Source organism: Anomaloglossus baeobatrachus, chromosome 7 (genome assembly GCF_048569485.1).
Source record: "Anomaloglossus baeobatrachus isolate aAnoBae1 chromosome 7, aAnoBae1.hap1, whole genome shotgun sequence".
Classification (NCBI taxonomy): domain Eukaryota; kingdom Metazoa; phylum Chordata; class Amphibia; order Anura; family Aromobatidae; genus Anomaloglossus; species Anomaloglossus baeobatrachus.
Genome location: NC_134359.1, coordinates 271775887 through 271790667, shown reverse-complemented (window position 1 = coordinate 271790667; position 14781 = coordinate 271775887). Strand labels below are relative to the sequence as shown.

The 14781-nt window shown below is 49.0% G+C and overlaps 2 protein-coding genes across 2 annotated transcripts; one reads left to right on the top strand and one right to left on the bottom strand.

Annotated features, from left to right (window-relative positions):
- Positions 1-5520: 5520 nt before the first annotated feature.
- On the bottom strand, positions 5521-5907 carry LOC142246319 (histone H2A type 2-B). Its single transcript, XM_075319355.1, has one exon. The coding sequence runs from the start codon at positions 5905-5907 to the stop codon at positions 5521-5523; it is 387 nt and encodes a 128-aa protein (XP_075175470.1).
- A 2912-nt stretch (positions 5908-8819) lies between these two features.
- Positions 8820-9434, top strand: LOC142246318 (histone H1.01-like). Its single transcript, XM_075319354.1, has one exon. It carries the CDS (start codon positions 8820-8822, stop codon positions 9432-9434), a length of 615 nt encoding a protein of 204 aa, XP_075175469.1.
- The last annotated feature ends 5347 nt before the right edge of the window (positions 9435-14781 follow it).

Below are 14781 nucleotides of genomic sequence, written 5' to 3'. Positions count from 1 at the left end.
TTTAGTCCTGCTTGTGCAGCCCAGTGGAGTTAACTGGGCTGTGGCTGCTGCGGCTCCTGTCTGGTTGTGCCCCCTACGCACACGGACAATGCTCCTGCTGCGCCTCCTGTCCGATTGTGTCCCCTACGCACACAGACAACGCACCTGCTGTGCCACCTGTCCGGTTCTGCCTCCTACGCGCACGGACAGCATACCCCAGGACCCTTGTGGAGTGAAAAGGGTGTTCCTGGATTAGGTGTGTGAATCTATTATCCTCCTTGGCATCCCAGTCAATGCTACTGGTGTGATCTCTTGGCCTGACATGTCCTCTACACAAGTGGCCATTTGCATAGTGACCAGAAACACTAATCGGAGGACCGCTCGGTCTGTCGCGTCTGACACACGTGGCCGACGGGGCGCTATCGCAGCGGTCTTCTCGGTCAACGCTATCTGTTCACCATCCGACCTGATGTGTTCCCTGCACACGTGGTCAGGGTTGCGCCAATTCCACCAAAACGCTAACTGGGTTGTCGTCCGGTCTGACGTGTCCCTACACACGTGACCGGTTCCCTGGGTTATCTCAGAGCCATCCAGCTCTATAGTCTCCACCTAACCCACAGGGTGCCAGCAGCTCCATTACCATCTGGAGCACCGTGGGCCCCGACTGGCGATTGGGATATATACCCCCTGGTCCTAATCTACCGGTTCCCCCGTAACACATACTTCATTTACTAGTGTATGCAGGAGAGCAGACAGCAACTACAGAACTACAAGGCTCAGCATGCTGCATCCAGGACTGTATGCTGGAGGGAGAGACAGGGGGAGCAGAACTACAAGGCTCAGCATGCTCCATTCACTAGTGTATGCGGGAGAACAGACAGCAGCTGCAGAACTACAAGGCTCAGCATACTCCATCCAGGACTGTAAGCAGGAGTTTTTTGCCCCCCCCAAAAAAATGACGTGGGCTTCTCCATATTTTTGTATGCTAGCCAGGTACAGCAGGCAGGTATGGCTGCCCCCAACCCCCAGCTGCCTACTTATACCTAGCTGGGAACTAAAAATATAGGGAAGCCCTTTTTTTAATTATTTCATGAATTTCATGAAATAATTAAAAAAACCCGACATGGGCTTCGCCCCATTTTTGTGTCCAGCCAGGTACAACTATGCACCTGGGGATTGGAATCTTCAGCACAGGTTGGCCCGAGCTTTCTGGGCCCCTCTACTGCGAATTGCAGTCCGCAGCCGCCCCAGAAAATAGCGCTTTCATAGAAGCGCCATCATCTTGCGCTGTACCAACTCTTCCAGCAGCCCTGATGCTGGGTGGTTGCTGGGTAATAAAGGGTTAATACTGGCATTGTTTTACTAGCTAGTTTTAATCCAGAGATTCTTAAGGTCAGGCAAGTTTGACCCGGCCATTAACCATCTCCAATAATGGGTTAAAAAAAACACACCACACAGAGAAAAAATACTTTAATGGAAATAAATACACAGACACATTTAGAGACTCCATGTTTATTACTCCCTCTCACCCCTCCATAATCCTGGTCTTCTGTCGTCTTTCTTCTTCAACCCATGCAGCTCTACTACATCAGACCGCACTGCATGGGATTAGGACGCTGCTGCTCCCGTGCAGTCTAATCACTCAGTGAGTGAGCACAGGCTGCGGATTGTAAGCAGTGACGTCACTGCTGCCACCGTTGCAATAGTAACCTGACAGGCGGGTTACTATAGCAACGGTGATCTCCGATCACCTGATTCCCGGCGCCGCTATTCACCGGCTGTGGCATCCAGTCCCTGCATGTGAGCTGACTCTGTAAAGAGCGCCGACATGCAGGAACGGGGAGCGAAGCATGTGCCCAAGCATATTGCCGGTACACGGAGATACTCGAACGAGCACCGCGTACCGGAGAGATGCACTGACAGGACCTAGCATGACATCTAGCCATGTGACCAGTCTGTAGCCAATGAGATAATACACACATGACTGGTCAAATGCTATGACGTCACGGAAGGTCCTATCATCAGTGCTGGTTACCGGGAGGGTACAGCGATGATCGGAAGGAGAAGCGGCGGGAGACAGAGTGCAGGACGCATCGCGGGGACCTGTAAGTATAATGGCAATGTTTATTAACTGTATGTGTATATGTATGATGTGTTTGCCTGCCATTGTTTTCACTGGGTTTCGAACACACCCGCCGTTCGATGAACCGAACTCGAACACTAGGGGGGTGGCTCATCACTAGTAAGGAGTTGCCGTGTAGCCACATCTACGGGTAATAGTGAGGACTGGCCAGACTGAGACAAGTGCGCTAGTAAAGCAAATTGTCACTAACGTGAATAGGTATGAAGGCAAGCGGTTCAGAGAACGGCCTAATACCACTCCTGGGGATGGCAAAATCAAGCAGCTGTGACGACACCTTGGAAAACCGCATCAAGAGGCTGCCGACTGACGCTGGGGTGAATGCCCTGTGTGCTCCTCCCTATAGAGGCCTGTACGTGTCTCTGCTTAATTGTGAAGTGCAATGGGATATGCTGGTGCGATATAGATAAAACTTATATATTATTAGTATTATTAATGCTTTAGCCCAGGGGTGGGGAACCTCCGGCCCACGGGCTGTGTGCGGCCCATGACGACTTTTTCGGTGGCCCCCGGACTGATTCCCAGGGACTGCAGTGCTGGAGCGGCAGCCACATCTTGCTGGCTGATGGTCCTTTAAAACCCTACACAGCGCGTTCAATGCTGAACGCTGCATTTCCTTTACCTGAAAGACTATATCCCCAAGCTGGCACTAACTACGTGAAGACGTAATTTGTAGGTGGCATCGGCGTGAGGTGCGCTAAAATCAAACAGAAGAGGACTGACTGCCAATCATCCCCCAGGTCTTACTGTGCCCAGAGGCGTCTCTCTCTGCCCGGCGGCTGCGGCGGCTCCCTGTGCCCGGCGACGGCTCCTTATGCCCGCGGGGGCTCCCTGTGCCCATCGGCGGTGGCTCTCTGTGCCCGGCGGCAGCTGCTCCTTTCTGTGCCCGCCGGCAGCGCACTCCGTGCTCTCAGTGATCCCAGCCTCCCCCAGTTCTCTAACTGCCGCCAAGCTTGAATGTGATCCGTGACGCCGTCACCTACACCGAGCACGCCAAGAGGAAGACCGTCACCGCCATGGACGTGGTGTACGCGCTGAAGCGCCAGGGCCGCACTCTCTACGGCTTCGGAGGTTAATTCTGCTCTATTCTATTCTGACAACCCAAAGGCTCTTTTCAGAGCCACCCACATCTACCTGAAAGGCTACAATGTCCTGCTGCTGTGGGGTGAGCGGAGGGCGGATCTCCTGTGCCCTGGTGAATGCTGTTCGCTCTCACTGATCTATCATGTGGCTGATCATGTAACACCGGGGTACATGATGGGGGTGGTATAGCCGAACATGGAGATATCTGAGCACAGTCCATATCCTGCTGTGCTGCGGTCACTACAGAGTAAGACGCAAAGTTCTGCTGTGAGATGAATGTGTTGATGCTGCTTAATGATATTTTTAGGATCAGACCCGTGTGGGTGATCGGGTGCAGCGAATATTCACCGGGAATAACGCTGTATGAGGCAGCTGGATAGATGGACGAACTGTACCGGGTTTATAAACTACTGTGTAATCACCGCGTCTTGGGCACTTTAGTCTCGGATCGATGGCGGCCACCGAAGATTAATGATAACCCTTCAGAATAATAATAATGGCGGCTCATCCTCCATCCAGCGCGATCACCGTGTGCGGGGGCAGCAGGTCTGGAGGACAGGACTGCGCTGTATCCGGAGTATTGTAGAGCTGCCCCAGACCTGAATCCTCACAATATAATCTCCCCTATATGCAGAGGCGCAGGCTATAATCAGATGGACGGAGAGCAGCGATTGGGGGGATGTTCACAATAACGGCTGCGCACGACTGTGACCCTATTGAGCGGGGAAGTTTGTGACTTCTGTAAGATTGCTTCTAGGTAGCCGCACTAAGTTATATGAAAACCCGGCGTCTCCACTTCACGGCAAAGACAATAAATCTCTGTCCTCAGCACAAGACCCTCCCTCCCCTGTATATACTGAGCGCTGCTGTATACACTATAGAATTGTGCCAACTGAAAAGCAACCGCTGCTCCATCACCACATGATGTCAGCTCTGGAGCAGATCAGCCCATTCATTTCACGCCGAATATCTGCTCTGTAGGAAACACAGCACAGGAGTGCGGGTATTACATATATCTATACACCGCCTGGTGCTCCTGTTCTATCAGACTGTGAAGCCCCACAGGTGTTGTGTCGGTGTCGGTGCGTTACCTTCAGGGACTCCACGTTGCTGGATCTCCGTCACTGGTAGGAAATCTTCTGTTTTTGATCGTGACGCCACTCTCAGTATTGCGGTCAGTGGGGACCGCCACTGCAGGTTAGGGGTGCCTGGGGCTGATGGTATGTGCAGTCAGATGTAGTAGCCTCCTGAGAGTGAGGCAAGCCCCAGGGCCCGGTGTAGATGCGTAGTACTACAAGTCGCAGAATGACCACACAGGCAGAGTGTCTTTCAGGGTTTTTACTCACTTCAGGTGGCAGGGTGAGTAACCCGGGCGTAGCTGAGATGAACCAGGTAGGAACCAGGTATCCTTCAGGCTGACTTTATGAGGGTGACTACTGACTCGCCTTCCTTAGCCCTTGGTGGTTTGGGGTGACCCCGACTTTGAGTCCCTATGGGGGTCACCCAGGGAAGATGCTGCAGCCTCTCTCCCCTTGTTGTTTGCCGTGTGCTTGTTCCCCGGACCAGGCCACTCCAGCTGCTTGCCTCCTGTGACCTATGGGCCCTCACTGCGGTTACGTGGCTGCGGCTTTTGTGGTGTTGTGGTGTGGGCTTTAAGAGCCCCACACTGGCAGGTTTAGCAGGGAAAGGTGAATCTATCCTCGCTTCGGGATCTGCCGCCCGGTTGGGCCTGGTGCTCTCTAGCAGTCTCCTTACTTCCCACTCCGTTGCACTCTCTAGCTGAAGCTGGCTTTCAGGTAGCACTCCTAGTTGACCGTTCTCCCCCGTCTGTAGCCACTGCGCGGACGCTGTCAGATTGCACAGCTCCAGGGATCTGCTCCTCACTCGAGCTCCCTGGACTCTACACTGAACTGGCTCACTGCTCCTCCTCTCCTGTTCTTGCCTACGCCACCTAGCAACCAGACTCTCCACCACACCCCTTGAGAGGAGATGGAGGCTCTACCCCCTCCACTATTCCAGTGAAGGTGAAGGCTTGCCCCCTCCTGGGATCCCCAGGGGTCCTCTCATGGGTACATGTGTGAGACCTGATCACTATGCGCCTGTGTTCCACACCCCAGTCAGCCATCTGGATTACCTGTATTGTACTGTCCCCAGCATGGGTGCAGTACTCAGTGGTGCCTGACCAGGTCAGGGGCGCCACAAGACAATCCGATAAGTTCAGACATCGGCCGATATCAGCGGAACCAGCTCTGATGAGGAGGATGATGTGGTGGCTCTTAGAAGAGCCTTTGTGTTGTGGATGTTGCGGATCAGCGGCGTCACTTTCCCTTCTTGCTGCTCTCGGTCTTCTTGGGCAGCAGCACGGCCTGGATGTTGGGCAGGACGCCTCCCTGGGCAATGGTCACCCCACCCAGCAGCCTGTTCAGCTCCTCGTCATTGCGCACGGCCAGCTGCAGGTGCCGGGGGATGATGCGGGTCTTCTTGTTGTCCCGGGCAGCATTGCCGGCCAATTCCAGGATCTCAGCGGTCAGATACTCGAGCACAGCGGCCAGGTAGACCGGAGCGCCGGCGCCCACTCTCTCGGCGTAATTGCCCTTGCGGAGAAGCCTGTGCACACGACCGACCGGGAACTGCAGTCCTGCCCGGGATGAGCGGGTCTTAGCCTTAGCGCGGGCCTTCCCTCCTTGTTTGCCGCGTCCAGACATCGCTCTGATCTTCTCTCCAACAGCTCAAAGTAAACACAATTCTTGTGTGATGTCAGTTCTGGTTCCTCATTCGCTTTTATCAGGTGCTGCCCCGCCCTCCCTTCTCACCATTGGATGGATCTAAAGCCTCTTGTTTAGTGAAGACACCAATGAGATGCAGCGGGCGCAGCCTATGACACTCCCAGATGTCACAGGCTGCGCCCGCTGTGCAGACGACTGTATATATCATGCACACTGCTGTATACACTGAATTTAAATAAAACGGAAATAAATACAGTTTTAGAAACAAAACTACATATTCATAGATCTTTTGTTGGCTTGGATCAAATCAAACACATATTTCCTGTTAGCAGGCATTATTGCAAGGTCTGCTGAAGTATGATATATATATATATATATATATATATATATATATATATATATATATATATATATATATATATATATATATATATAATCTTTTCAATCTATTTATCTATTGCTAACGGATACCTAGGCACCATTTGGATGTTTTTTTTTAAATGTTTTTAACTTGTGTCATGTGTTCTAATACAGATTGTTATATTACAGTTATACATGGTAATGCTTGTTTTGTGACATTCTTTCCTTGCTTTTCTTCTTGTACTTCTTCACTTTGGATGCTTTCTTCTAAGGCACCTTGTCATCTGATGGAATGTTATTCCACATCTCTCCCACTTTCTTTGCAATGTCCCTAATGGTCAGACCTGGCCGCTCTCCTTTCACTTCAGGACGGAAGTTGGAGCAAAACAAAAAGAAAGCAGAGGGTGGTCTCTTTAATGCATTTGGGTCCTTAAACTTCTTTTTGTCCCTTTCTTTTTGATGTCATGTAAGCTTAGATTTCTCCTTTATAATGAACCTTGTCAGATTTCTCCATGTCTTAAAACCTTCCCTGCTCTTTAGCAGACAGTCTTCCACCGTTCGGAGCACTTTTTGGAGAATTGTTAAAGTTCACAGATTCATCAGGAAGATGTTCCGTGTGCTCTTCTCTGCAAGTCTGCAGAAAGTAAGCATAAGAGGAAATTGTACTGTATACACTGCTGTATACTCTGTATGTACTGCTGTATATACTGGAAATACTGCTGCCTATTCTGTACACACTGTAAACTGCTGCATATAATGTGCACACTGCTTTATTATTATAGACACAAATAAGACTGTTGATGTGTGCTGTGCTAGTTGTGCATTGTATACAGCTGTGCTCTGTGCTAATTCTGCATTTTTGGTCTGCGCTTCTTCCTCGTATTTTACCTTTTGCATAATAGTTGGTGTCAAATGGGTGAATTAATATTTCAGTGATCACACAGGGCTTTTCCTGTTTTAGATGGGGGAGTGAGTCGCATTGAGAAGCCCTCGTTTCACACTGCTATATATACTGTACACACTGCTGTATATATTGTATACTGCTGAATATCTTCAACACACTGCTGTGTATACAGTACTGTACACAATGCTGTATGTCATGTATGCACTGCTGTATATAGTGTATACATTACCGTGTAGCCTGAACACCCTGCGCAGAATGCTGTATATCATGCACACACTGCTGTATATCATGCACACACTGCTGAATATCATGCACACACTGCTGTATATCATGCACACACTGGCGTATATCATGCACACACTGCTGTATATCATGCACACACTTCTGTTTATCATGCACACACTGCTGTATATCATGCACGCACTGCTGTATATCATGCACACACTGCTGTATATCATGCACACACTGCTGTATATCATGCACACACTGCTGTATATCATGCACACACTGCTGTATATCATGCACACACTGCTGTATATCATGAACGCACTGCTGTATATCATGCACGCACTGCTGTATATCATGCACACACTGCTGTATATCATGCACGCACTGCTGTATATCATGCACACACTGCTGTATATGCTCTATACACTGCTCTATTATTATTATGGACACATAAGGCTGCTGATTGTGCAGTATATACAGCTGTGCTGTGTGTGGGTGTTATGCATTTTGTGTCTCTGCTACTTCCTCAGTATTTCACCATTTCCACAGCAGTTTGTTTCAGATGAGTGAATTAATATTTCCGTGATTACACAGGGATTTTTCTGCTTTTAGATGATGGAGTGAGACACATTGTGAAGTCATCGCCTCATCACAGCTCTTCCCACCAGTACAGGCCTCAGAGATAAAAGCTTCACAGAGGATAAGACACAGTATTCTGCAGGAGATTGCACTCATCCCCCTATGGGCATGATCTACTAATGTGGAGACCTGGTTACCCCAATACGCTGCACACACGGGGTAGATTTATATTCCAGCTCAGGGAGGTGCAGGCAGCGGAGGCCATCGCCTGTGTTACCCTTCTGCGCTCTCAGCAGCTCCAGGTCGGTCGCACATAGTATAATCTGCAGCCTGTACGATATAAATTGTAGTGAAGAGCCCGGTGGTGGTAACAAGGACCCGGAATAGGGGGACGAGCTCCCGCAGCAGTTTTATTTCCTCGGACACCTTAGTGATGAGCAGATCGGGAGGACGGCGGCGATGATCCCGGGACCTTCTCTCCGCTGTTTCCCGGCTTCTCTGTTAGTGACGGCTACAAACGCTCAGTGGAGATGTTGGAGGATGGGAAGTGCTGGAGAAAGCGCGCTCACCCGTCCGGCTGTAGCCGATAAAGGGCTTTTATCCCGGGCAGGGAAGCACAAGGGGAGAGCGGAGCTTCACTCTGGTACGGTCGGGAGAAGGCGGGGCCTGTGCTCAATGTCAGCCAATAGAAGGTCAGGACGGTGCAGCTCAGCAGCCAATCAGTGCGCAGTAAGACTGTATATAGAACAGACGCCTCCAGCTCCGGCCTCAGTGTTTTCCTCACAGGAGATTTTTTTGTGTCTTATTTCCGCATCACACGATGGCAGAGACCGCACCAGCCGCCGCTCCTCCTCCTGCCGCCGAACCGGCCGCCAAATCTAAGAAGCAGCCGAAGAAATCCGGGGCCGCCAAGAAAAGCAAGAAATCCTCCGGTCCCAGCGTCTCCGAGCTGATTGTCAATGCCGTGTCCGCCTCTAAGGAGCGCAGTGGGGTCTCTCTGGCCGCCGTGAAGAAGGTCCTGACTGCCCGAGGCTACGATGTAGAGAAGAACAACAGCCGGGTGAAGCTGGGCGTCAAGAGTCTGGTCACCAAAGGCGTCCTGCTCCAGGTGAAGGGCAGCGGCGCCTCCGGATCCTTCAAGCTGAACAAGAAGCAGGAGACAAAGGACGCTGCGGCCAAGAAACCCGCTGCAGCCAAGAAAGCGCCCAAATCTCCTAAGAAGCCCAAGAAGGCCCCGACCGCGGCCAAGAAGAGCCCGAAAAAGGCCAAGAAGCCCGCAGCTGCCAAGAAGGCGGCAAAGAGCCCCAAGAAGAAGGCCGCTCCGAAGCCCAAGAAGGTGACAAAGAGCCCGGCTAAGAAGGCGGCAAAACCCAAAGCTGCCAAGAGTCCGGCTAAGAAAGCGGCGAAAGCCAAGAAGCCCGCGGCTAAGAAATAAGCTGCAGCCGCCCTGATACTTCCTCACAAAGGCTCTTTTCAGAGCCAACACCTTGTCCCGGCAGAGCTGTGATCAGGAGCGGACATTGTATTTTCATTCTTCCGCACAGTGTCGCCATCTACAGGTGATGAGGACGTAATTTAGGTTGATGCAATCTAGTCATGCATCCCTCTTAAACTGTCTGCAGTCCAAATTATGAGTCACTTGTGGTAGCATGCATGACCACACTTTCACACACACCAGAGAGACATACTCGGATATGAATAGAAAGTAAGACTGATTTATTTCCGGAAGTTGTACAAATATATATAACCTTATTGGCTAGGTGCCAAGAATACGTAACACGTCTCCTATTGGATAAAGTAGAACAGCTTATTCTGTGATATACAATTTACTGTAATGTGCTTGGTTCCTCATTTATATTAACCCTTTCACGACCGGCCGATTTTTCGCTTTCCGTTTTTTTTTTTCGCCATTCTTTTTCTGAGAGACGTAACTTTTTTATTTTTCAGTCAATATGGTCATGTGAGGGCTCATTTTTTGCGGAACGAGCTGTACTTTTAAATGAAACCATCAGTTTTACCATATTGTGTACTAGAAAATGGCAAAAAAATTCCAAATGCTGAAAAATTGCAAAAAAAGTGCGATAGCACTATGGTTTTTGAGATATTTTATTCACTGTGTTCACTATATGGTAAAACTGATGTGTGGGTGTGATGCCTCAGGTCAGTGCGAGTTCGTAGACACCAAACATGTATAGGTTTACTTTTATATAAGGGGTTAAAAAAAAATCGGAAGTTTGTCCGAAAAAAGTGGCGCACGTTTTACGCCATATTCCGTGACCCGTAGCGTTCTCATTTTTCGGGATTTTAGGCTCAATGACGGCTTATTTTTTGCGTCTCGAGCTGACGTTTTTAACGGTACCATTTTTGCGCAGATGCTACGTTTTGATCGCCTCTTATTGCATTTTGCGCAAAAGTTGTGGCGACAAAAAAACGTCGTTTTGGCGTTTGGAATTTTTTTGCCGCTACGCCGTTTACTGATCAGATTAATTGATTTTATATTTTGATAGATCGGGCGTTTCTGAACGCGGCGATACCAAATGTGTGTATATTTTTTATTTTTTTAACCCTTTAATTTTCAATGGGGCGAATGGGGGGTGATTTGAACTTTTAGGTTTTTTTGTTTTTTTTTAATTTTTTAAAACTTATTTTTTTACTTTTTTTTTTTATTTTACTAGTCCCCCTAGGGGGCTATTGCGATCAGCATTCCGATCGCTCTGCAGTATCTGCTGATCACAGCTGGAAGGCTGTAAACAGCAGATACGCTGTCTTTCTCTTTTGCTGTGCCCCGGGCACAGCGAAAGTGAAACCAATTCATGTGTAGTACAGGAGTCATCACATGACCCTGTACTACCATGACAACTATCGGGAGTCACGAGATCGCGTCACGTGACTTCCGGTTTCGGCGGTAAGTAAAAACTTTACCGCGATTGCGCTTATAATGGCGCTGTCATGTATTGACAGCGCCATATAAGGGGTTAATCGGCACGAGCAGATAACGATTCTGCTCGTGCCTAGCAGGCACACATCTCAGCTGTGAAAATCAGCTGAGATGTGTGCCGATCGCGGCATGCTGCCGCCGGAGGACCGCGGGCAGTAAGATTATGTCATTTAGGACGTAATTTTACGGCCCGCGGTCGTTAAGGGGTTAAGCAATGTCAGCATGATTCACTTGTCACAAGAATAGCCCAGACTGTCTGTCTGAGTCTTATGCCAAGAGATATGTGGGGTACAGTTCAAACACCATCTTAAATCCTGTTCTTTATGGATATCTCCATGTAACTCTTATATACTTATATACTCATAATAATTCATAACCTTGTCCATAACAGTCCCCCCTTTGGAGATAGCCAAAAAGTCTTTCCTTACTTTTCCAGGTCTATTGATCTGTCCTAATGCTGATGGTTACCTCACTCACATACGAGATACCCCATCCCTTGTGGATGAATCTCCCCACCCAACAGACTATGCATAGGAAGCCAGATCCTGATCGTATTCTCTAGACTGTCCTCATGGCTATGTTCCGCTGGCCCACGTTATTCAGGAAGGGGGAACGTGGCAGTAGTCCTTTAATTGGCTAATATTTATCAGGGTTGGATTCACTCAGAGTCTCATGCTCCTCAGTCCTCAGGCGGTAATGGTGGGACATCAAAGGTGGGATGTAGAGTCGTCTTCCAGTCCACATGCTTAGATATCATCATCCTGGCACAAAGTATCGGGTAGAAGAGGGAAGACAGCCATCTCCTGGTCTCAGGCAGGTCCGACATCTCTTTGTAGTGGAATGCATGGATCTTCGTCCGAAAGAAAAAGAGTGAGAGAAGAGAGAGAGAAAGAGAGAGAGAAAGATTGAGAAGAGAGGAAGAGAGAGAAAGATTTGAGGTAAGAGAGGAAGAGAGAGAAAAAGAGAGAGAAAAAGAGGAGTGAGAGAAAGAGAAAAGAAAAGAAATCTAGCTCTGGCTGGATCTGGAGGAGAAAACTCAAAAACGTGTATTAGGCACATGTTTAAACAAACAACAAGCTTAGTTGAAGTATCTGGGGGTACTTCTAAACAGGATTTCATAGGGTCTCAACCTAGTGATCCCTGCTGGGGTGTGTCTGACACTGAACAATGCAAGCGAAGACTCTCATGCCCTTGCCTTCTACACTGCCCCATCTTCCCAACCTTCCCTCTATTCTGTGGCTGGTATGGGGTGTGTAGAGTCAGTTCTGTGTCTAAGGCCTGCCATATCTCTTTGGCTGGCAGTGAAAGCAGGTCACTAGCCACTTTCTATGGTCTCCGGGAGCCCGCAGCTGCACCCTATCTCAGTCCTCTTCTTCTTCTGGGACTTGCTCTTGTAGGGTCAGGACAACGTTTTCTCAAGACTTTCCATCCTTCCTTTCTTCTTCACATCTGGGTCATTCGAAAAGCACAGATTGACTGACTGTTTCTCTCGTAAGTGGTCTTGGGGCTTCTTTGGATGTTCTGTCAGTGAGGGCACTTCTTACTGCTTCCCTTGACTCCTCCAATGTAGGCCTCAACCCTGCTCACCGCGACTCTGTCTGGCAATAGCAAAGCTTCCATCCGTTCTTCTATGGCCTCATGGCGGCGTACAGTTCCATTGGCAGTGATCAAGTCTCTTGTCCTCCACAGAGTAGATGCTGGCTGCCATCTTGCAGGCTTCAGTGAGAGCACATACATCTGCTTCTTCACAGACAGGCATGCGGGTAGCGACTGCTCTATCAGCACAGCGTCTTCTGCTACCAGCACCATACCCATGTGGAACCGTCTTCTTGATGCACATCTTGATCCATCCGCAAAGATGTTAAGTCAGGGTCCAAAGGTGTATCCATCACGGTATCGAATCCAGAGTTTCAGCTATGCCAGAGTCGACTACCTCTTCCACCAAGGTGTCAGAGGTGGGACACTCCCCCCTTGGAAGAGGGAGAAGTTCAGCAGGATTAAGGACCCCACACCGAGAGATGGTGACTTTGTCAGGGAGCAGTGATGTCATACGGGCACTGATCTTCAACTGGTGCTTTAGGTAGGTGTTCAATCTGGCTGAGTAGTGTTCAAAGGGCTGCTGTCTTCCTCCATGGCAAACAGGTAGAATGACTTCTGGGCTGGAGATAACGTGATGATACTCTTCAGGTGAATGTGACTGTAACTCAGGTGACTGTGACTGTAGCTCATCTGTATGTGGGGTGATCTTGTAAGCTGCTAGATTCATCTCCATACGTCTTGCCATTTGAAGGAGGGTGTCTTGGTCTTTACCAGCTGTAGTTTACATGTGGGCTCTCGGAGACCTGATACAAAGGACTATACCCAGGTTTGTAAGAAAGAACAATGAGTGTAACTTGGGGTCAGGAGAACACTGAAATTCTAAAAACTAAGATCCCCTAAAACCCCGGGGAAAGAGAAAAGAGCACAAGAGGGTTTGGAAACTACCAAGCAGCACCCCCTGACTACATATACACAACTAGGAAAAAGCAGTGGAGCGTATCTACTCTACCTCTCCTGTGCTGACCCTGTAACTCGGGGCCCTGCACTCGCCCTCATCCCGACGGTAGACCTGATGGTGGTCAGGGTCGAGCCTCCAGCGTATCCCTCTCTCCTGTCAGACCCTGCAAACTAGGACACAAAGGATTACTGGGTGCTGCCAACGAAAGCCCTAATATATGCCAACTCCTGATGATCAATGTCCCCTTGGGACCACATGAACCTCCACCCTCTCTATCAGGGAACTCTTGTGCAAGACACCAGGCAGGATAACATACAAGTGAAAATATCTCAAAACCAGGCTAAGTAACAACTGCCATAGGCAGAAAAATATTCACTGTCCACCAGGGACTAATAGTGAGCAGTCTATATGGTCTACTAAATTGTACAACATCCAGCAAAAAACAAACATGCAAAAGTGAAGGGAAAAGGTTTCCACAGGACTATCAGCAATAACCTCTGCTAAGGTTCATAGTGGGAAAAACTGCATATATGACCAAAAATGGAGTGTGTGTGTTCCAGGTCCCTGTCTCCCCCCTCTGCAGTCCCTGCTATGTCAGCAATAAACAGAGCAGTGACTTTGGCTGCATAAACAAAAATGGGGAACTGGGTGTCGGCTGGACTAAAATGGCGTCTAAAGATGAACTATGTAGTGTCTGAGTTAAAACGTCAACTAAAGATAATTACCGATAAGAAACAGCCGCTAAAAGAGGAAGTAGGTGTTGGCCAAAAATGGCGTCTGAAGAGTCCTGGGAGGGAGTGACATGTATTGTGACATCTACATTCAGGAGGTATTCAATCTGTCACTGGGAATACGGATTATATAGGGACCCCTGGGCTGACCCTGTAACTAGGCACCCTGTGCTTGCCCTCATCTCGACGGTAGACCTGATGGTGGTCAGGGCCGAGCCTCCAGCGTATCCCTATTTCCTGTCAGCCCCTGCAATAATATCCCCATACCATACCCCGGGCTGGGTAAAACACTGAGTGACAGAAAGAAATCTACATCCAGAACAGGAAATAATGGGGTGGGCTTACGTGGACACAGTGAGCACACAAGTCCACCCTATCTATCAGCTTATGTTTCTTGTTTCCTATTTTCACAGACAGGTAAAATACACATAGTATATTCAGTGTCATCCAACCTCCCCCCCTTTGGGAGAATTCTCCATTTCAACATACGTACATTCACAGGACACTGAAATAGAAACTAACACTTCCCTGTTTTTTTTTTTCTTTCCTTTCAACTCTCCTACGGTGTTTCACACCAAAAACTGCGTACATTATACATAAAACATCTTCCAGTGTC

Excerpts from the sequence above, each read along its gene's own strand:
- LOC142246318 (XM_075319354.1), top strand. The coding sequence starts at position 8,820 with ATGGCAGAGACCGCACCAGCCGCCGCTCCTCCTCCTGCCGCCGAACCG.
- LOC142246319 (XM_075319355.1), bottom strand. The coding sequence starts at position 5,907 with ATGTCTGGACGCGGCAAACAAGGAGGGAAGGCCCGCGCTAAGGCTAAG.